Here is a 24,035-nt window from a genome sequence, read left to right as displayed (position 1 = left end):
AGAGGAAAAAAAGTCTTCAATGTCTAAAGGTTGACTTTTACGAATTTCATCCTCCGAGGGAGTAAGAGAAAAGAGGAATTAAGAGGGGCATATCATAAGAAGTAAACCACCTTGAAAGGAAGTGAAATGAAGAGGATTTACTGATAGAAGCAATGTTTTTTCTAGGTAATATAAGATTTATTTATATTACTTGCATTCAATCAAAGTTGTATTCTCTAACTTTGATGGTGTGTAATGCACAGCATTTTTATTTCTCTTTGGTAGGGACTAAAGAGGAAAAAATGGCTTCGTTGTCTAAAGGTTGACTTTTAGGAATTTCATCCTCCGAGGGAGTAAGAGAAAAGAGGAATTAAGAGAAAAGAGGAATTAAGAGGGGCATATCATAAGAAGTAAACCACCTTGAAAGGAAGAAACATAAAGAGAATCTACAGATAGAGGCAATGTTTTTTCTAGGTAATATAAGAATCATTTATATTACTTGCATTCAATCAAAGTTTTATTCTTTAACTTTGAAGGTGTGTAATGCGCAGCATTTTTATTTCTCTTTGGTAGGGATTAAACAGGAAAAAAAGGCTTCAATGACTAAAGGTTGACTTTTAGGAATTTCATCCTCCGAGGGAAGGAGAGAAAAGAAGGATTAAGAAGGGCATATCATAAGAAGTAAACCACCATGAAAGGAAGAAAAATGAAGAGATCTTACAGATTGTGGCAATGTTTTGTCTATATAATTTAAGATTTTTTTTATATTACTTGCATTCAATCAAAGTTGTATTCTCTAACTTTGATGGTGTGTAATGCACAGCATTTTTATTTCTCTTTGGTATGGACTAAAGAGGAAAAAAAGGCTTCGTTGTCTAAAGGTTGACTTTTAGGATCTTAATATTACGAGGGAATAAGAGAAAAGAGGAATTAAAACGGGCATATCATAAGAAGTAGAAAAAGAAGACCTTGAAAGGAAGAAAAATGAAGAGATTTTACATATTGTGGCAATGTTTCTTCTAGGTAATATAAGATTTATTTATATTACTTGCATTCAATCAAAGTTGTATTCTTTAACTTTGATGGTGTGTAATGCGCAGCATTTTAATTTCTCTTTGGTAGGGGTTAAAGAGGAAAAAAGGATTCGTTGTCTAAAGGTTGACTTTGAGGATTTTAATATTACGAGGGAATAAGAGAAAAGAGGAATTAAAACGGGCATATCATAAGAAGTAGAAAAAGAAGACCTTGAAACGAAGAAAAATGAAGAGATTTTACATATTGTGGCAATGTTTCTTCTAGGTAATATAAGATTTATTTATATTACTTGCATTCAATAAAAGTTGTATTCTTTAACTTTGATGGTGTGTAATGTGCAGCATTTTTATTTCTCTTTGGTAGGGATTAAAGAGAAAAAAATTCTTCAATGTCTAAAGGTTGACTTTTAGGAATTTCATCCTCCGAGGGAAGGAGAGAAGAGATGGATTAAGAGGGGCATATCATAAGAAGTAAACCGCACCATGAAAGGAAAAAAAATGAAGAGATTTTTCAGATTGTGGCAATGTTTTGTCTATATAATTTAAGATTTTTTTTATATTACTTGCATTCAATCAAAGTTGTATTCTCTAACTTTGATGGTGTATAATGCGCAGCATTTTTATTTCTCTTTGGTAGGGACTAAAGAGGAAAAAAGGCTTCGTTGTCTAAAGGTTGACTTTGAGGATTTTAATATTACGAGGGAATAAGAGAAAAGAGGAATTAAAACGGGCATATCATAAGAAGTAGAAAAAGAAGACCTTGAAAGGAAGAAAAATGAAGAGATTTTACATATTGTGGCAATGTTTCTTCTAGGTAATATAAGATTTATTTATATTACTTACATTCAATTTAAAGTTGTATTCTTTAACTTTGATGGTGTGTAATGCGCAGCATTTTTATTTCTCTTTGGTAGGGGTTAAAGAGGAAAAAAGGATTCGTTGTCTAAAGGTTGACTTTGAGGATTTTAATATTACGAGGGAATAAGAGTAAAGAGGAATTAAAACGGGCATATCATAAGAAGTAGAAAAAGACCTTGAAAGGAAGAAAAATGAAAAGATTTTACATATTGTGGCAATGTTTCTTCTAGGTAATATAAGATTTATTTATATTACTTGCATTCAATCAAAGTTGTATTCTTAAACTTTGATGGTGTGTAATGCGCAGCATTTTTATTTCTCTTTGGTAGGGGTTAAAGAGGAAAAAAGGATTCGTTGTCTAAAGTTTGACTTTGAGGATTTTAATATTACGAGGGAATAAGAGAAAAGAGAAATTAAAACGGGCATATCATAAGAAGTAGAAAAAGAAGACCTTGAAAGGAAGAAAAATGAAGAGATTTTACATATTGTGGCAATGTTTCTTCTAGGTAATATAAGATTTATTTATATGACTTACATTCAATCAAAGTTGTATTCTTTAACTTTGATGGTGTGTAATGCGCAGCATTTTTATTTCTCTTTGGTAGGGACTAAAGAGGAAAAAAAGGCTTCGTTGTCTAAAGGTTGACTTTGAGGATTTTAATATTACGAGGGAATAAAAGAAAAGAGGAATTAAAACGGGCATATCATAAGAAGTAGAAAAAGAAGACCTTGAAAGGAAGAAAAATGAAGAGATTTTACATATTGTGGCAATGTTTCTTCTATGTAATATAGGATTTATTTATATTACTTGCATTCAATCAAAGTTGTATTCTTTAACTTTGATGGTGTGTAATGCGCAGCATTTTTATTTCCCTTTGGTAGGGATTAAAAAGGAAAAAAAGGCTTCAATGTCTAAAGGTTGACTTTTAGGAATTTCATCCTCCGAGGGAGTAAGAGAAAAGAGGAATTAAGAGGGGCATATCATAAGAAGTAAACCACCTTGAAAGGAAGTGAAATGAAGAGGATTTACTGATAGAAGCAATGTTTTTTCTAGGTAATATAAGATTTATTTATATTACTTGCATTCAATCAAAGTTGTATTCTTTAACTTTGATGGTGTGTAATGCGCAGCATTTTTATTTCTCTTTGGTAGGGATTAAAGAGGAAAAAAGTCTTCGTTGTCTAAAGGTTGACTTTTAGGATTTCAATATTACGAGGGAATAAGAGAAAAGAGGAATTAAGAGGGGCATATCATAAGAAGACCTTTCTTGTTGCAGTAGGGACACATCATTGTTGTTTTTGTATCACTGCCCAGGACGCGACCACTGCTTTTATTTCCATGCAACTTCCGATAGGCTTGCTTTCTAGTAGATGAAGTAGTATAAGCATCGGCGACTATGTCCTCTCCTCTATCTTTCTGCTTTTGTTGTATCCTTCCAGATTCGATTAGGAGCTCCTTTTCAACATTAGAAATCGAAAAATCTTTATCCTCTAGTCGATAAAGCATTTGAACTAAGTTGTCATAATCTGCTGGCAATCTTCTAATTAATTGGAAACATGTGAGCTTTTTTGGCATTTCAAAACCTGCATCATGGATCTGTTTCTTTTTTTCTTTAACTAACTTGCAGAAAATTCCAATAGTCTCCTTCTCCGGATCAAACTTCATTTCAAATAATTCATCAATAAGTCCGGCTAACCGTGATCGGGAGGTAGGTTCAAAGTTATCTTTTAAAATAGTCCACGCTGTCTTTCCATCCTCGGTGTCGGATATCAGCGGTTGAAACTGCTCTTCAATTCCTTGGAATATAGTAGAATAACTTCTTGCTTTTCGCAGTTCACAAGAGCGTAGGTCTCTGTCTGTTGCATCAGTTGGTAATGGCCTCTCTGTACCACCAACAAATTCCCAAGATCCTTTATAGATGAGTAACACTTTCATATTAACTTTCCAGCTACTGTAATTGAAACTATTTAGCTTTGGAAATCCCAATATGGAGCTGCTGTCATTTTCGGCCATGTCCAATCTATCTAAACGGCCCCAGTAGCGTTATAATAAACTTGCTTCCAAAGACGACAAAAGCTTAACTAAGCTGGGCAGGCATGGCCCATAACCTTGCTGGCAGAATTCAGTGCGTTGTGGAAAATGCTTAGTAAGCATAATGAAAAAGTCATCTTTTAACTGATCAGAAATTTTATTAAGCAAGAAAAATCATAACTTAACTTAAGCATCATAAAAGAGAAGCAATCCTCTCCATAACATGAGGTAACGAATTCAATACATACAGTCATGAAAATCAAAAGAAACAAAACTCCAAATAAAATCTTGATTTGTTATATATATACAAAATAACAGTTGCATAATGGGGGTACTTACACACTCAAAATTAATACTATGCAAATTCTGTCGTTAAATTATTTTTAAATGTTCGAACTCCCTCTTTCAGAGGTTTTTCGAACTCGTGATCTCTGACTCTTACTCGAACCTTGTTCATTGAAATTCGTAGTCTAACATAAACCACTTTGAAAGGAAGAAAAATGAAGAGAATTTACAGATAGAGGCAATGTTTTTTCTAGGTAATATAAGATTTATTTATATTACTTGCATTCAATCAAAGTTGTATTCTTTAACTTTGATGGTGTGTAATGCGCAGCATTTTTATTTCTCTTTGGTAGGGATTAAAGAGGAAAAAAAGGCTTCAATGACTAAAGGTTGACTTTTAGGAATTTCATCCTCCGAGGGAGTAAGAGAAAAGAGGAATTAAGAGGGGCATATCATAAGAAGTAAACCACCTTGAAAGGAAGTGAAATGAAGACAATTTACAGATAGAAGCAATGTTTTTTTCTAGGTAATATAAGATTTATTTATATTACTTGCATTCAATCAAAGTTGTATTCTTTAACTTTGATGGTGTGTAATGCGCAGCATTTTTATTTCTCTTTGGTAGGGATTAAAGAGGAAAAAAGGCTTCATTGTCTAAAGGTTTACTTTTAGGATTTTAATCTTACGAGGGAATGAGAGAAAAGACGAATTAAGAGGGGCACATCATAAGAAGTAAACCACCTTGAAAGGAAGTGAAATGAAGAGAATTTACAGATAGAGGTGTTATATCTTAAGTTTTTTTTTGAATAGACAAAATTAGATTTAAGGAATCAGGAAAGATATATGCATTGTGTTTGTTACTAATTTCCTCCACTAAATTAATATCGCTATCAGACATAACAAGAAAATACAATGTAATTAGCTGAAAGAGAAAGCTAATTTAAAATTAAAGGATTCATATCCAAATCAGAAAATCTTGATTAACATGTTTATTTCAAAGAACTTAATCATCAGCCAAGTTAGGTTACAATGTTAGTTTACTGCTATACAACTTCCATATCAGTTCAACTGATTTCTTAAAAAATTATCATTTAAAAAAAACATCATAAATATAAATTTAGATTTTAAATGGGCACATAAAATTTTAAAGAAAATATAGAAAGACTTATCCTTGGAGGCGAGCATGGCTAATTACGCTCGAGGCCGGCCACTCCCGCAGATTTTCACTACCTTCACCAAGGCTCGTCAGAACAGGGAATGCCTAAAAAACGAATTTGCCGCTCTTTTTTCGTTCGTGTATTCATCCGCGCCAAAGGAGGCGCTACTATCGCTCAACTCTTCACACCTGTGAAGCAATCCATTTTCAAGTAGGGGTGAAGGAAAAACACAGATGGGGTTGTTGATGAAAGTAAAAAGGAATTAAAATACAGAGTGAGATTATTAAATTTAAACGCGGTGCCCCAAAAAAAAAAAAGACAATTGTGCCCATAACTAATTAACAGAAATAATTTAAACATACCAACATAACAGAGGCAATGTTTTTTTCTAGGTAATATAAGATTTATTAATATTACTTGCATTCAATCAAAGTTGTATTCAACTTTGATGGTGTGTAATGCGCAGCATTTTTATTTCTCTTTGGTAGGGATTAAAGAGGAAAAAAAGGCTTCAATGTCTAAAGGTTGACTTTTGGGATTTTAATCTCACGAGGGGATAAGAGAAAAGAGGAATTAAGAGGGGCATATCATAAGAAGTAAACCACCTTGAAAAGAAGAAAAATATGGAAATAAGCAATTTCAAGTTATAAACTGTAATGTTTTCGTCTTTTGCAGATTCGCCTCCAGGATGGAAGTGAAGAAAAGTCAAGAAATAATCAGTTAATCAATGTGATGTAAGACATCATGTTCACTCATAAAACCGCTAGAGAGCATTGATGAAATCACAGAAACAATAAAATACTTAAAAAGATAATTATAATCTTTTATTAAAAGTCGATGATTTTTACAAAATGATAATCTACAAGAAATAAAATTGTGTAACAGACAGATTTTTTTAAAAATTACAATGGATTTAAAAGTCTTAAATTAAATAAATGTCTCATTGTTGGTCTACCATGAGGACAATTCTGAAAAAAAATCAAATAAATAAAATGAGTAATAAAAAATAAAATGACAAAAAAACATATAACATTTACTTCCCAAGAATCACAAGTATGGGAAATTTTGTCCATAAAATCTTCTGTTTAATATGCCAACCAAAATATTTCCTTACATTATGTTATTTACACAATATGCAATTAATATGGATTGGATTTTTATTAATTAGTAAAAATAACATATAAATTTTTATTACCGGTATAATAAAAATTTTCCTTTTTTTTTACCACCTTCTTAGTTGTGCCACTTTTTAAGCGTAGAAAAATGTGTTAGTTATTCTAAAATTATCTACAATTTACTATTTTCAATGTGGATTAGTTATAGTATATTATCAATAGCAAATATTTTTTTCTTAATTACATATTTCAGCTTTTGTTTTTTAAAGTATTAACTTCTTCAGAACTGTGATAAGAAATCTGTGATGAAGTGGTTCTCTCTTCACAGCCTATGGTATTATATATGACATGAGCCTTTCCAAAACCAGCAGCCCATTATTATGTGTGATTTCAGTTTGGAACATTTTATTTCAACGTTAGACGGTGCTCGATGTTCGTTATAATTTCGAATAATGTTTCAGAGATAGTTTATCTTCATGCATTTTCCGAGTATTTTTTTAAATATCATCCTGGATATTTAAACAAGTAAACAGCTGTACGTGTTTGGCTTTTTTGTGAGGATTGGGCTCGCGAATTATTAACTTCCAGGTGCTCATTTATATTTTGACAAAGTGGGGAAAAGAATGGAATGATTATTGGTTTATGTGGGTGCAGATTTGCAGTTTGGGGTGTGAAAAATAGTATTTTGTATACTTTGGGTGAATTTTGCAATTGTTTTCTTAAATTACATAAACATTTTATTACAAAACTATAAATTTCAGCATATTTAATTGTAGTAATGATGCATGAATTCTTAAATGAAATTAGGCTTAACGGAGAAAATTGCCTTATCCCATGTTCAACTATAATTTAGGAGTGTGGGAGTCTGGGGAAGCACTTATTTCTTCTTTTACTTATCCTGGTCAGGTTACCAAGACTTATTATTTAGTTCCATACATAAAAATCAAAATCTTGGCAGTAGCAATCTCACATTGCTTTTGAATTACGAACTAAAACTTACACACATTTTTCAAAAACTTTCTATCACTCCGCATATTTGGAATATAGGCAATTTGCAAAGAGGGAAGGATTATAGAAAAACTTACCCATGGTTGTTCAATTTCTCCCATATGTGTGACAAGCTATGGAGAAAATAAAAGTCAGATAAATACAAAGAGCAAGAGATAAAAATGTAATATTTATAGTAAACATTAAACGTATTAAAAATAAAATAATAAAAAATGCGAACAGGAAAAATATTAACTTTTTTCATCATTGCTGAAGTTAGTGCAGTTCCAATCATGACTGATTTCCTGCAAGCTCTAGATGCAAACATTTGATTGACACGAGAAGGACGAACCATTCGAATCTAAAAACACACAAAGTTTTACATGGCTATAGTTTGCTAGTATTGTAAAACAATCATTGAATCATATAAAACTGAAATAAATATGAAAATTTTAGATAAGATTTATAAGCCATAACAAATGTCATAAAACTTACAGGATATTTGAATTTTGCACTATTTGTACAACAAAGGATTGCCAAAGGAAAAAATAGGCAGTAAAACAGCTAACAGTTTAGATAATTGAAAAAGAAGCACTACATGAAAGAACATGCTTTCCATTAGTATCAAGCTAATAGGTCAAGCCTTGACCCTTTTTTATAATAAAAAAATCGGTACCACCACCTCGCAGCTTGCTAGTGGCCACTTAAAGAGTTTACGTTTTTCAGAGGGTATAAAAACATATCACTTTACCACAAGTGACACCAACACCAGACTTCATCTGAACACATATTGGAGTGTTTGGGACTCATATGTGAAGAATTTCATTCATCTTCTCCTTTTTGTATATGAATTTTTGAATGTCAACCAGATTCTTAAATCTGACCAGACTCCAAGCAACAACATGCTTTCATTGTTGAGCATTGTAAAATCATTCCCTAGTCATATAATCTCACTTTTTAAAATTTTGTCTCACTAAAATATAATCTCACTTTTAAAGAATTGGCTACACAGATAAAGTAATTAAATATTGCATGAATTTTTCTCTGCAACTATTATTATTACTTTTTTAAACTTCAGGTTTATGCCAATGAGTCCCAAATTTTGTATTCTTTATAAAAGGAAGTTGAACCAGGATTAGAAGACAAGAAAATTTAGCCACTGGTCCAAATGACTTGAAACAAAAAATATTATTAGCACATGCACATTTTCACTGCTCCATCTACTTGTCTCTGTTAAGATTTTCTAAAAAGAAAAGTTAACGAAGAGAATTTAAAAGAAAAATTACAATACACAGAATTTGTGAAGTCAAAACTATAATAAAGTATGCTATTTTGTGACAAAAAATACAGACCAAAACATAAAACAAACATTTAATAAAGTAAAACAGCACAATATCCCTTTACATTGATTGCAGAAGACGGCTGATAATTATTTTGGTCTGAGTCAGAATTTAGGAGTCTTGGACCAACAGATTACCTTTAATTTTCAGCCCTATTGAATGCTGTTATCATTAAAAATTAGCCACATTTTCACAAAAGAGGTCAATGAAAACTTCTACAAAAGAGTGTGTAAAAGACAGCAAAGCCACAAAGTCAATTTACATGATATGCTATTCTATACATAACCCTACACGGTAAACTATGTGAATCAATAAATAAGAGTAGGGGAGAGTCAGGTAGCCCCGCCCACTTAAGGAGTATTGCTTATATTTCTGTATAATATTGAGAAATAATCAATATTTTTGTATGTTTCTATTGTTTTATCATCTAATTAAATAATGCAAAAAGAATAAACAAAAAAAAAGAATAGTTAAACTTAAAAAAATAGAAATTTAAAAAAACATGTTTTTCAGCTCTTTTCAAAATGTGTCGGGTAGCCCCGCCCAGTTACAAAAATTATGTTTTTTGACTGTTTTTTCAGGTGTAAATGAAAATGACCAATGTATTGACAATAGATAAACCTCATTTATCATTTTTATCACAACATTCAACCGATTTTTCTTAATTTCATGACTACTGTATTCAACATATTTTCAAAACTATTGTTTACCATGTTACCAGCTGCATAAATACTTGAAACTTTGAAAATAATCTTTTTTTAATATAACAATTAATGTCCAATGAATCATTGACTTGAAGAAATATTCTATACATATGAAATTTACAGTGGGCGGGGGTACCCGACACTACTCTACTATTTATTAAAAACCTGTATTTTTTAAAAATTACTTCTTCATAAATTTCAAAACATTCTCTACAATGAAACGTAACTAGCAAAAAGTATGGGATTTATATAGTTACATGACTATGCTTTGAACAAAATTTTCATTTTATAATAAATACTTCTTTCAATATTGATGGGCATTAAGAAAATTGAATATGAAAATGTTTTAACATTAAAATTTTTTTTTAAACTTAGCATTTTGATAAGTAATGAATATTTATTTTATTTTAAATAGTTATATTGAATTCTCTAAATAATTAACCCTTTCCTTCTCGCCCCCATCAAATTGACCGTAGTAATTTTCGCCACTATTTCATGTGCTCGTAATATTTCCGAGTCGGAGTGTTCAAAAGTAACAAGCGCTTAAAATATAAAAAGAATTTGTTTTTTATGTCAATGATCATGTTTTTATCTCAATCTATACACCAGATGACAGTACCAGACTACTTGTAATGTGTTTAGACATAATAAGCTTATTTTAAACTAGGGCAAGGATAGGATGTCAGCTAGGATGTCAGCACTCATCATCATTTCAAGCTAAAAATTATCCCGGAAATTAAAACATATATTGTAGATACACTTAGATTTATTTAATTTTCTTGAATTACAAATAGGTACATTTATGACTATTTTCTTTAAAATTATGCGACCATTAAAGGGTTAGAAAATATTGAGCTCTGAATAAATAAAAAAATAATAAAGTAAATTTTAGTATTGAAAAACTTTAAACTAAAAATTATACACGAGGCTTAAAGCAGCAGTAATCCCTTTCAAATGCTCACAAAGAAGATAATTAACAGAATAAAACTTATTTTGATAATATATTTTCAGCAGGTGGATGGCCACTTTGATCAGCCCGTGAAGAGACTAAGGGTGTGCAGTAACTGTTCCACTGTGAAGTTCTCGACTTAACATGCAGGTCATCTGGCTAAAACGGAGGAGATATCTCCTCTGCAGAGGACCAAGACTGTGATGGAATGTCTTCGGATCATCTTTAGGGATGTTTCCCAAATTGCCCCCAATAGCTTATTATGCAGCTCTAGTGTAATCTAAATTAAGTAATACAACTACTACTACTATTAATCTAGAAAGGAGCTTAATAATTCATTAAAGTTTTTTCATTAAATTTATTTTTTTCTACTTCAAGAAGAGGTGTAAATGACTTTGTGATGGTAGTTAGTCAAATAGATTAGAGACGATTGCTGATATTGGATGACGAAGAGTATTCCAGTATTTTTTAAATTCCTTACATTCCACTGTTCTAAATATACTTTTTTAAAATTTCCTGTCATAAAATTAGTAGACTATAGATTTGAATAACATTTTCAGATTATTGATAAACAAATCAGAAAATTTCAGAGAAAAAACATAAATACATACTGGATTATCCGTAAGCATAAATATCAATTCATCAACATCTACAAAAAAATAAGAAAATTTATGTAACGCATTAAAATAGTGATAAATAACTAATAGTTAACATATAAATAAAAAATATAATAATAGTTAGATATCATAATAGTAATATAACACATTAAAATAATCAACAAAATAAAACAGAAAAATTAAAAATAGATTTCCTTTTCTGTACATTTAGTACATTTTTTAAAATTTAAATTCTTTACTCTTATCTTCGCAATAATGCTGAAGATAATTCTTTTTAACATTGTTACAACTTTAAAATTTGGTGATAGTTAAATTAACTTTTGTGTTTAAACATTTAAAACAGATAATAATGACTCAAATAGGATAAGACAGAAATTATAGACTTAATTTTTAAAATTTCTATTACTTTTTAAAATTATGTTTTTTAAAAAATATATATAATTCATTTATTTATTTTCACAAAAAAACATAAGTGTCATATTAGATACATAGCATCAGAATCTGATAAAATATTATCTAGACTGAGAAAGGATATTGAGACTTTGAACTAAGGGAAGATTATTTGAGTAAGAAAAATTAAATTAAATTTTAAGCTGCAAAATACATAGTTCAGTTGACCATCTTTATAGTACAAACTTTGAAACATAAGGCTTTGGGTAATATAGAGTTTTGTGTGACACAGACCACTTCACATATCATTACACTCACTTATTAATACTGGGAGATAGTAGAAAAATCACTAACTAATTTATTAGAATTTTTCAAAGTATGGAATGACTCCCAGAAATCAAGCACAGAAGACAAAGACCAGAGTTGAAAGATAATAGCAGAAAAACACTCAAACCTATGATTAGAATTTCAACTATGTAGGGCGATGGACGATCCATAAATATCCCGATTTTGGACGCATCTTGCATGCTCTTTAAGCCCAAAATTTGAGGGTACATTTGTGCTCTGAATGTGAAAGTGAAGAAATGGTAAGAGTAACAATGACTCTCTGAAGGTCTAGCCAAATGCCTCGTAATCTAAAATAAAATATACGTCCCCCTTTTGGGATATTTTGGTATAAGCAGGCCTTTTTATTGGGTAAGTTTGTCTCATTTCTATTTTAGTAATTCTTTCTCTTTATGACGTCTCAGATAACCTACCTTATTATGTCTCAGAAAACACCCACACTTGTTTCTTATCTCTTTTCTTTCATTATTTTGTCTCAACTAGAGTCTTTGTTGATAAACCACTTTGCAGGTGTTTGTCTCTTTACTTCTCTAGTGTCATTTGGTGTTTTGACACTGAGAACGGTTCTTGCTTATAGAACCAAAACTATAGTATGTCCATTTCTGTACCTTTATTTGTGTGTTGTTTCATCTCATTTTCAAAAAGTGCATAGAAGAGGCGATTTTCTAAATTTATAGCTGACATTGAACAGCTGACTCAATTTTGGTTACGACTATTAAGGTTCAACTCCATAGCTTTGTAATTTTGAACCCAATTCAGAAGACAAAGGAACACCTGGTTTAAGTATAAGGAGAAATTTTGCTTTGTGGAGGACCTTTTGATGGAACTAACCCGTATTTGCGTTTCATGGAGAGGAAAACCACTAAAACTTCCCACGATTAGCCCCACAGCAAGGGGACTCTGATCCATCTACAATTGAGGGTATTTAATGTCAGCACTGTGGTCGGTGTGAGCTGGGTGCGGAATTCGTATCGACCAGCCATAGCTGGGATTCGAAACTGGTTCACCTTATTTGGAGGTGAGCATTCTATCCCTTGAGCCACCATGATTCAGAAGAGATGATGTGATGAAATATTTGTCAACATTTCATTGATTTTACAGCAAAGTGTTTTAAAGCTAACTGTGACAACTTTATATAAACAGCACTATAATGTTAAAATAAAAAGTTGAAATACCTTCTTTTCCAAATTTCCAACTCTGACTAACTGGTACAGATACCATTTGTACTTTTTCCCCTGTTGGATTTTCTTCATTTATTTCAAATTTAAACCCATTCTTTTCAAAAACATTTAGGTTATCCAGTAAAATAGCTTCAGATACAGCAGACAGATTCAAAGGTTGAGGTCTAAAATTATGAAAACATGTATCAATTGAATTTCCATTGACAGTTCTACTATTATAAGTATAATTTTAAAAATAAAATATTTGTAGGAAAATTTTTTTAAAAAAATAGCACATACTGAAATAATTGCTGTGTTTCTAAAATGGTTTCTTTTTGAAGCTGTTCAAAATTATACTTTTCATCAGTGGCATGCTGATCAATTATGAAGAGATCATCTAGCAAGCGTGTGATGATGAAACCTAGATTAAACTGTAATACAGATAGGACAATAATTTAACTAATGAATTTTTTAAACTTTAAAAAAAAAACATAAATTCAAATAATACAGATTGCTAATTCAGTTTAATGAAAAAATAATTGAGAAATTGAGACTTCCAAAGTTTTTTTTTTTTCATTTTAAAAATTTGATTTGAGTGAAGAATTATGTATAGGCAAGAAAGAGAAACTTGAAACTGTTATAACCGAGTGTATTCATGATGTCTGAAAACTAATAGAAATGACTAAAAAAAGCAGAGCTACAATTTTTTAAATGAAAAAACATCTAAAAAATAACAAAGGGTTTAAAGAAGACCAGGATGTGGAGTGTGGAGGAGCTCTCCGTTTCTTAGAAAATTATAGAATATATTGCTTTTGCATGAAAAAATAATCATTGGAATTCTGAACAATTTTCAAAAATCTCTCCTTACTTACTACAATGGAAATGCCTCACCTTGCTTTTCAAAATGCTAGTCCTCACATTTTAAGACAAACCAAAAATGGCTAAATGATAATGGAATAAACATTTTAGTAGGCCACATAACATAGTAGGCCGCTTCATTCTCTGATCTAGGGTCCCATAGAGAATTTCTAATAAAAAAATAAAATTTAAAAAGTAGAAAAAAAGACAGTTGAAGAATGGAAGGAAGATCTAAAAAAAAAAAAAAAAATATGGCACAAAACAACTTTCAACACTCTCAAGCGTCTAGTACAATCTGTGTCAAGATCAGTGTATTCATTACAGAAAAAAAATGGGAGAAAATTTCTCACCCTTTCTCAAAAACAGGGTGAGATTTCAAAAAGTTAAGTGAGATTTTTAAAAATTAAAAAAACACGAATAGACTTGGAAAAAAATTATTTCTTTAATTATAATACATTTTTCACATCTTTTAATTGAATATTTTTGCTGAATCATAATATGGAAAATGTTCTATATCTACTTTTTCATTGGCTATCATATTTATTTGGCTGAAAAATATCCGAATTTGTTTCGTTTTGACCGTTTCTACCGACATATGTTTCATCTTAATTTGTCCGTTAGGGAGTAGATGTCACCTTAACAAGGTATTTGTCCATCTTACATTTATGCACAAAAAATTTAAACATCTTACTTGAAGAAGCCTTACCTACGGTGAACACGTGGTAGCAGAGAAATGTGTTCTGAAAGGGGTTCGGGGGGGGGGTGCTCTGCTGTTCGCACCGGTTCTGAACAATACTGATAAACAGGGAAGCTAGATAACAAGGACCGATGTTCAAAATAATGAAAGATCAAAGAAGAAAAGTGAAACGGATTTTATTCAAAATGGCAAAAGACGAAATTTGTTCCAAAATTTGTGCATTTTGAAATTGATTAACAGTGCGCGAACTTCTCGCGTTAATCGTTTTTTATTGCGAGAAAATGAAAAAATAGGCGAGATTCTCGCGCTGTAGTGAAAACGCTGCAAGATGGCTTCAAAAGGTTACTGATGCTAAAGGAGAAAGCATTAACTGATTTATCTGCATAATGCTGAATAAATATGTCCTTTTCTTTGTACTGTAGGGGATTTCCCCAAGAAATTTCTTAATTTTACAACACAACATTTTTAGATACATAAAAAATAAATAGAGTTAGTGAAATATAGAATTTAGAAAGCAGCAAGTTTCTTATCAGAGAGTAAAAACTTTATATTCATAGTGAGTACTAATTTAGTATAGGTACAATATACTTGAGTACTAATTTTGAAAAACCCAGATCACAAAATTAACTTAAGTGATACTTACAGTATTTTATAACTTTTAATATATCACCAGTTCATTTATTTTATAAAATTTAAAATTGTGTTTAATAGTGTTATAAAATAATTACAAGGACCTGACAATATTGCAATTTCAAGATAGGAGTTTTCATAAATTTTAATCTATCCCTGTTATCACCAAGGCAGGCTATTGAGGATCAACTAGCCATTTTTAATCATGAGTAAAAAATGGCAATCACCACCCTCAAATCCGAGGCTGGCTCCAGACTTCAATGTCAAATCCGTCTTTGTAGAGTAGAGGCCAGTTTAAATTTTCAGTTTCGTTTGGTTTTTGATTTATCGTAAGCGAAACAGGACTGATTGTGATGTATCATATTTGGATGAAATATATTAATTAATATAAATCAGGCTCAATATTTTTTTTAATATTTATATGATTGGCTCAATTTATTATAATTTTTTATTGTGTGTCTGTTTCTGGGTACATCTTTTAAAATAAGTAGCTTCGCTTATCATCTTGATTATCCACATATCATTAAGTGAGAAAATAAATTAAAAATTTTTTTTTTATTTGATCATGTAAATAAAGTTATTCCCCTCTTTCTCTCCCTCTCTTTTTTAAAAATAAGAAAAAAAATTCTCTCTCACGATCTGAAATTTTTTTCTCTTTATACCATTACACCAGACATGTATATACAGGAATATTTTATAATAAGTATTAAGGCATAAACGTTTATTTTTAAAGGTAAAAATGAAGTAGAAAAAAGTTTCAACTAGAGATGAATTAAAAAAATAACTTTCATTAAATTGAAAAAAAAAATTCATCATATTTACCCTCTGTCCAATGTAAAGTAACAAAATTTTTTTTTGAAATGTAATTAAAAAAGCTGCAATCTAAGTTTTCAGAAATTGCGTTATTTGAAATAATAAAAAAATTTGTACAAGACTTAATTTGCGAAAAGTTTTAATATTTAAAAGTTAAAACATTTAATACATTAACATCAGCTTTAAAAATATTTTTTATAAAGTTTATAAGTCACTTAAATACAACTGTTTTTTGTTTCCTTTTATTTTTTTTTATTTAAAGCAGAAAGTGTAGTTCACATAATGTATGCCAAATGTATACTTATTAGCTTGCTAAGACCATTATGCAGGAAAACTAAAAACTTTATGTCATTAAAGACAAAACTTTTTTTCTCACAATTATAGTCTCAACAAGTTTAGTATTGAAATTAAAAATGCGATTCTTGAAAAATAACTTTTCACAACACCTTAACAAATTTTAATCATAAAATCTTCTTGACAAATTTTAGGAAGTGAAGATACTTCTATATGGAATAAAAATCAATGTATTATTGTTTATTACAAACTTTAGTGACTGTCTACAGTTGGTTAATTTTTTAATTTTTTTTTAAAACAGTAATCCTTTAATCATTTAGCTTATTCTATTTTTTAAATAATAGCAAAACTACTTTTAATATTAATTGTCTACTAACCATTTGAACAGTTTTCAAGATTTTTCTCCTCTCTACCAAAAATATGGTAAGAAAATAGTAATTTTAACAATTTTTGCTGATAGAGTTTTTCATACAAATGAAATGCTTCGGATTTTAAAAAAATTCAATTGATTCATTAATGTAAAAAGGTTGGTTAAGACTTACCTTAAAAGTCTGAAAATCATCAAATAATCTGAATTCCTTCCAGATGTTCAAAAATTAGAACAGATTCAAATCATAAAAAAATTATTACGCTGCATTGAATTCATCTGTTACTTTTTTTGAGTAAAGCAATCTCTTTTTGTAATTGTGATAAGTGTAAGCTTGCGTATAATTATTTTCAAGGAATTTGTCAATAGTATTTGCAAATAACACAGGTCAACAATATTTGCAAATTACACAATTTGATTTTAAATTAGGGGGGGGGGAGAGGTCCAATGCTTGCAGACAAGAAGAGCAAAAAAGAAACTAAACTTCTTTGTAGAGAGGTTGCCATCTGGAATTTTTCAAAGTGCATAAAAATAAGAGAGTTAAGCAAGCCAATCATAGAAACTCTAACAAATAATACCGTTGCATATATGCAAAGAAAAGCAGAAGTGAGTGAGATGGTGATTACTAAAAGCAAAAGAGGTGCACAACAAGGACTGCCCCCAAGGTTTTTCTACGATGAGAATAAGGTTTTTCTAAATCAGGGTAAGCTTTATTCTTTGCATAAGTTAAGTGACATATTGATTAATATGAAAACTTATTATAACAAAGGTTTATAGTGCTTAAATTTTTATTCAATATATACAGTGGATTTATTAGTGGACAATCAGAAATAATAAACAAAAAAAACAACTAATTTCGTAAATAAGTGTCCTAAAATAAAAAACACAAACCCTAACTATTACTTGGCGAAATTGCATCAATCACTTTCTGTTAATTCTACATTAAATAATTGGAAGCAACTCGTTTTTGATACTAATTTTTATGCCATAACAAAGTTTTGTGTGTAATGTATTTTTATGCTATAACAAAGTTGGGACCAAAGAGAGAGTTGAGAGTTAAAAACCACAGAGTTAATTACAATAAATAAAAAACACTTATACTTTTATTATATTAGTTTTGGAACATTTCACAATATTTAAAAAAAGCAATAGAAACATTTTATAATAAATATATTCTTTTTAATTCAGCAAACACTGTATACCATTAATGATTTGAATAAATTAACAAGTTAAATGAATAAAAATAGACTTACTTGTCCGATAATATCCATTTTAGAAAAACTATCTTTGCTAAATTGGAAAAAAAAAAAACTTTATTTTTGAATTTACTAATAATGAATAAAATGTCAAAATTTTTCTTAAATAGAACACTATAAGCAAAATAGAGACAGTAAATAATATATTTTTGAATATTTTTATCATAAATAAATTAAAATGGTAATAGAACAGCACTTATGTATAACACAGAAAAAAATGGTAAAATTGCAAAAATTTAGCATACTTTCAAACAATAATTAACCTGAAGAAAAAAAATTTTAGTAAATAATTTATGTTAGATGCATTATTTGTTCAAGGTTTCTTTCTTAATTTTTAAAATAATAGCAATGTTACATACTCCTGTTCAAAGTTGGTTTTTGACTTGAAAAAGTCCAAAGATGAACACAGAAACCTCATAAAAACTACTTTTTTTAGAAAAAAATGTATTTATATCGGGCAATAGAAGATACCCTGTTTGATCAAAGGAAAAGGCTTTAATTTAGAAAACAGGGAGTGCTCTGTTTGCTTAAATTTTTGCATGTTCTAGAAGGTTGCATTACAAGTGTCATTTATCATAATTATTGGCACTTATCAATAAAACAAGGCTTGAACTGTACTTCTATTAATATAAATTTTTTCATTAAATTGAGTCATTAAAATGATACATTGTTACAAAAAGTTTTACTATGGCATCATTTATGAGTTAAATTATACATTTTGTTAAGTAATGTGTAATTTCTAAAGTTTAGAATGAAACGATATACAATGTTTGAATTATATATAGAAGCAAAATATAAAAACAAGAGAAAGGCAAATGAAATTAGGCTGATTAAAAAATTACCTTATTGTTACAAAAAGTTTTACTATAGCATCAAAATTTATGAGTTAAATTAAATATTAGAAAAAAGGCAAATGAAATCAGGTTGATAAAAAAAAATACCTAATTTCTTTTTTAAGTTCTTCCTCAGCTTTTTGGTTATCATTAGGTTGAATCTTAGAGCGAAATTTTCGAAATGCACAACTGTTTTCACTTTCTTCATTATCTACAAATTTAAATCAAAAGAAATAGATAAATTTTATATGTTACACAAAAAGAAATATGAATTTGTTTACAAAGATGTACAGAATGTTCAAATAATAAAATGCCCAGAATGTTTCAGTTACAAAAACACAGTTTAATTTAGGCTATTTACACAAAAAAATTAAACTTCAAATTAATGGTAAACTAACCAAGTTTATCCTATAAAATATGTGTACCATCAGTTATACTGCATACATAAAATCCAAATCCTATTCATCCCACATTTTGGTTCATAAAGTTAGTTTCTTAAATTCTGTCTCTTAACTCAGGCAAATAATTAGACAATAGTGGTGAAGTAGTATTTTATCTATGTCACATTAGAGCTGCAGGCACAAGGAGTGAAGGTCTGTAAAACATCCCAGATGATGATTCGAAGACATGATATTACAATTTTGATCCCTTGCAGAGGGGAAAGCTACAAACTTTGGTAATTTGACAATCTGTGCACTAAGTCAAGCATTTTAAGGTAGAACAGATTAACACGGACAGAAACTACACAAAATCAACAAAATTCAGCAACATTTATGCAAAATGTTCATTGAAAATGTCAAAATAAATAAAAATACATAAATAAAAAATTGCCAGAAAAAGCACATAGACAATCTTTGCATAACTCTACACCATAATCTTAACGAGTGATAAAAAATTTACTACTTTTAATTAAAATCTAGATTTTTTTCTTTGTAGCTTCTTGGTGGATTTTGGGACACTTTATACTTTATCTGAGAACTCAGTATCTTACAAAGACAATGTTTACCTGTAATGGCACTTACTAAAGAAAAAAAAGTAGTAAAAAAATCAAACACAACTCACTGCTGCGTGGATTTGGGACACCTAACAGTTTTCCTAAGAATTCGAGATCTAACAAGAAAAGGAAATGTTTAGCTGCAATGACATTTACGAATAAAAAATTAAATAAAACTCACTTGTAGAAATATTTTTCTGAGTGAGCATATTCATATGGAAAAATATAGTTCGATATTTCTTCTTCCTCAATGAAGGTTCATCAAATGTTAAATCACTTTCTAATCGCTGTTCTTTTTTACTTTCAGAGTTTGTGTCATCACATTTTAAACTTGATTGTTCAGTTTCTTCAGAACAAGATGAAATGAGCTCTGGAGCTTGAACTTCAATATATGTGCATTCTTTGTCCAAATAATTCACTATTTTTTCATTTACGTGAGATTTTTTAAAGTTACGTCTTTGTCTGAAAGAATCAAAGTCTGAACTTAGAGAAGAGTCTTTTCTGGCTTTGTCAAAAATGGCTCTCAATTTATCTTTACCAGTCTTTCTTGGAGACAGTTTTTTGAATACTTTGTCCTCATTGAAAGGCAATGTTAATGTAAAATTCACAATGGTGTTTAGTCTTGCCGAGTTTTCCAAAGAGTTTTGAATACTGTCTTGAGAAGATAAATTATTTGAACTTGAAGTTTGACTTGAAGATAATGACTCCTAGAATCAAAATGCCCTGATTAGTAATGGGAATAGTTTGATACATTGCAACTTTAAAACAAATTCAATCATAGGTTTCATACAGCAACAATTATTTATTCGCTGTTAATAGATACTAATTTTTATAATCATGCTAACATAAACTAAATTCTAATCTAAATAGAAAGGCATTAAAAAAAATTATTATAAAATTTGCATAAAAATAACTTAAAATTTTTAAAATTTATATTTTTCTAATTCGTAGTTGAATAAATAAAACATTTGTATTAAGGATATCCCTAAGTCAGATTCTGTTACCCTATATTAATCCATGTTTAGAGATGTCAACTTGTGAACAGCAATTCCATATTTATTTAACTTATTAGTTAGTAATTATGAATATATTTTACTGCATTTTGTTCATTAAAATGTTTTTTTATGGAGTTAAGTTATAAATTTTAATTTTAAGTATTTTTAAAACTTATTCGTAGCAACTACTGCAAATACTTGACAAAATTTGCAAAATTTAAAAAAAATAAAATTTGGAAACTAAGCTGCATAAAAGATATTTTAATAAATAAAATAAAACAAAAACATCCCAAAATATTAATAATTTAATAATTAAGAAATAGTTATTGTTAAAGTTCTCTAAAAGAAGTTGGAATTCACTCCAGGGCATCCTGAGGATAAATTTAAAAACATAATGACCATGTCTAGGACTTTGATGACCTGAAAGTTCTAAAAAAGGCATCTATCATTAACATCCCAGTCTTGATAATAACCGTTAATTATTTTGGGCCACATCAAAAATTCTGACTTAAATTTTATTATCTAAAGTAGTATATGGATTAAGAATTTTACGACCAGCAAACTCATGCAAGCAGCAACCATCATGCAAACCAGCAACTTCTCTTCTTCATGTAACAGGAAATTGAGGTTGGTTTCTTTAGAAAAGTCTTCTGTGAAAATGATGTTTGCTAATCTTTAGAACTGTTGACAAAAGTTACAAAATATGGAGATGAATTGTTACTAAAATAAATTCTTTACTTAGGACGATAAATTTATAAAACATTTTAGTCATATATGGAATTTATGCGTTAACTTTGCTGAAATCATATTTTTAGATGCTTTGAACAAACTACTTTTAAAGTAGAAACCTAAAAAATTTAGTCACTGGTTCAAATGACCAGAAACTAAAAGATACTAGTCTGTAAACATTTTAAATGTCTTTACAAGTTTTTTTTTACAAGTCTCTAATAGTTAATTAGGGAATTTAAATAGAAATTATAATACAAGAAATGTCCAATCATATTCTTAAATAAAAATCTTTCAAAAATCAGTTTGAAGATAAAATAAAACAAAATCAATACAGAAAGAATCTAAGTCAAAACTGGGAAACTGCAAAAGCAGCATAAGCTTATAATTTATCTTAAAAACAAACATGAAAGCAGTACAGTACTTCAGTTAGTTTTGATCTTTTATAGACAATGAATTATGATTTTATCCATGTCAATGATAAACCTTTTAAAATTGTGTAGCAATTAAGAAATGAAATAAGTTTTGAATATTTAATAAAATTTAAATGCTTATTAAGTATTAAGCACAGTTTTTTATTAATCTTACCAGAAGTAAGATCAGAGAAATGAAAGCATCAAAGGCTATAAATATCCACACCATTAACCAGTGATTTTGTTCTATATCGTATCAAATAGTTCAAAAATCTAAAGGTGGACATGAAAAAAAGTTATGATGCATCCTTGGAGTGCGTTATTCTTCGTTGCAAAAGATAAAAAGAAAAACTCAAAATTATAATACTTTTGAATTCAATTGATATAGAAATTTTGTTTTTAATCCTTTTGTGAATTATTATTACTGAATCAATTACTTATAAGCCTTTTCCCCCTTAATCATAAATATTTATTTTTATGTATATCTTTAAAGTAGAGATTTGTTTCGTTAACTAGGACCTTCTTTTAGTAAAAAAAAAACAAACAAAAAAAAACACAGAAATTCAGAAGTCATGGATCCTAAGGACACCTAGTTTCCAAATCCAAATGGCTCAGATAATTAAAAAATAAGTATGCTGAAACAATTTCCCAATAATTCTTTTAAACAAGTTTAAAAATACTTTAGCTATAAAGCAAAACTTTGAAAAGTTAAGTAAGGTGCTCTCATTAACATATAAAAATTTTCGTGTTGTTTTTAATAATAAACTATTTCACAAGAATGAGATTTTTTGAATAATTAAAAAACACTACTCAAATAGAGGAAACTCACATGAGAAGCGCTTTGACTACAGGATGGTGTAGATTCTGCATCAGTGGATTCTGATTCAGGATTATTATGATTAACATCTAATTTCTGACCTATATTGTGTAAAAAAAATTTAATTTTGAATATAAAAAACAAAGTTTTTATAACTGAATCAAACAAAATGAGCAAACACAATACGACAATGACACAAAATAAGCTTTCAGTTTTGTAGTTTTGACCAATGAAAAAAAAATTATGAACAGAGAGCACTAAACAATATTTCCTAGCAAAAAATGGGAGGAGAAAGCACTTAGGTATCTTTTAAAAATTTTTAGCTGGGTAAATTATTTATTAAGTTCTCCTAAATTCAATTCATTTTATTAAAAAGAAAAGACTTTCTTTTGAAACTTTCTCATTGTTGACCTTGGCTGTTGTGGGAATGTTTTACTTCATAGCTTTATAATACATATAACACTAAACTAAACTTAGTGGCGCTACAGCCCATAGATAGCCAAGTCGTACTGTGCCCATCTCTGTTTTCTTGACCTTGGCCTCAGGGGTGCAGGAGCAGATGTTCCAAATGGATGGTCAGTCGAACCCGAAATAGTGTTTAGTCCCTAAGCATGCTTGGTACTAATTTCATTGACCCACTAAAGGGATAATAGGCTGAATCAACCTTGCTCAATCAGAGGAATTTAATATGTATGCTGACTCAATATTTTTTTTTAACTTTGATGAAAAATAAAAACCTATATACATTAGATTGATAAGTACTAGTGCTTGTACATATCATAACAACAAGTAAAGTATTTTTGTGAAAAAAGAAAAAAAAAATCAATTTTGAATGTTTTTTTATTTTTTGCTAATTAGATTTGCAAATACAGTGTACGATCCTCAAAGATCCGGATTTAGAAAAGCCAATAGAGATGGCAAAGTTACAGGTTCAAAACAATAAAAACATGTATTTGATCTTTGGATTGCCACACGGTTATTAAAATCGGTATTGTTTTAAATTTAATATATCATACACAAATTTTGCATCTTGCTTTTATTTAAAATTTACTTAGTTAACTTTTTTCTGGTCACAATCTGAAAAAATTGTGTGTATTTTAGAATTTCAAGTTCACAGTGATTTTATTTTGATGTTTTAAATGTAAATAATATGAAAGGTGTAAAAAAAAACATTTTCTACTGGGATCAGGGTTCCCACTCTATGATGAGATTGAAATTCAAGGACTTTCCAGGACTTTTCAAGGACCTCAACAAAATTTTCAAGGACCTTAATCTNTTTAGCTAACTAATTTTTTGATGTGCTTTTGAATGTGAAATACAATAACACAAGAAACAACGAAGTACAATCATTTTAAAACAGCTTTTTTTTTACTCATTTATTTCATTTTTT

The 24,035-nt window shown here is 29.4% G+C and overlaps 1 protein-coding gene and 2 long non-coding RNA genes across 7 annotated transcripts in view; 2 read left to right on the top strand and 1 right to left on the bottom strand.

Annotated features, from left to right (window-relative positions):
- Positions 1 to 714: 714 nt before the first annotated feature.
- Positions 715 to 2,019, top strand: LOC122270912 (uncharacterized). Its single transcript, XR_006226053.2, has 4 exons — positions 715 to 1,002; positions 1,102 to 1,278; positions 1,651 to 1,827; positions 1,928 to 2,019. It is a non-coding gene; the product is annotated as an uncharacterized lncRNA (long non-coding RNA).
- Positions 2,020 to 2,219: 200 nt separating this feature from the next.
- Positions 2,220 to 4,893, top strand: LOC122270911 (uncharacterized). Its single transcript, XR_011637844.1, has 3 exons — positions 2,220 to 2,377; positions 2,477 to 2,925; positions 4,542 to 4,893. It is a non-coding gene; the product is annotated as an uncharacterized lncRNA (long non-coding RNA).
- Positions 4,894 to 6,154: 1,261 nt separating this feature from the next.
- Positions 6,155 to 24,035, bottom strand: part of LOC107444429 (mismatch repair endonuclease PMS2) — a 41,672-nt gene continuing 23,791 nt past the window's right edge. For all 5 annotated transcript variants that reach the window (XM_043050210.2, XM_043050209.2, XM_043050208.2 and 2 more), the window contains 10 exons: positions 22,658 to 22,746; positions 19,876 to 20,401; positions 18,809 to 18,911; positions 17,865 to 17,901; positions 13,253 to 13,383; positions 12,968 to 13,137; positions 11,052 to 11,089; positions 7,704 to 7,808; positions 7,546 to 7,581; positions 6,155 to 6,313 (listed from right to left, as the gene is read on the bottom strand). In XM_043050210.2, the coding sequence (XP_042906144.1) occupies positions 6,248 to 6,313; positions 7,546 to 7,581; positions 7,704 to 7,808; positions 11,052 to 11,089; positions 12,968 to 13,137; positions 13,253 to 13,383; positions 17,865 to 17,901; positions 18,809 to 18,911; positions 19,876 to 20,401; positions 22,658 to 22,746 (1,301 nt within the window). In that variant the 3' untranslated portion in view covers positions 6,155 to 6,247. The remainder of the gene's footprint in view (positions 6,314 to 7,545; positions 7,582 to 7,703; positions 7,809 to 11,051; positions 11,090 to 12,967; positions 13,138 to 13,252; positions 13,384 to 17,864; positions 17,902 to 18,808; positions 18,912 to 19,875; positions 20,402 to 22,657; positions 22,747 to 24,035) is intronic.

This window comes from Parasteatoda tepidariorum, chromosome 9 (assembly GCF_043381705.1).
Source record: "Parasteatoda tepidariorum isolate YZ-2023 chromosome 9, CAS_Ptep_4.0, whole genome shotgun sequence".
In the NCBI taxonomy this organism is placed as follows: Eukaryota; Metazoa; Arthropoda; class Arachnida; order Araneae; family Theridiidae; genus Parasteatoda; species Parasteatoda tepidariorum.
Note: the sequence above shows the minus strand (reverse complement) of the source record. Positions and strands in the feature narration are given on the sequence as shown.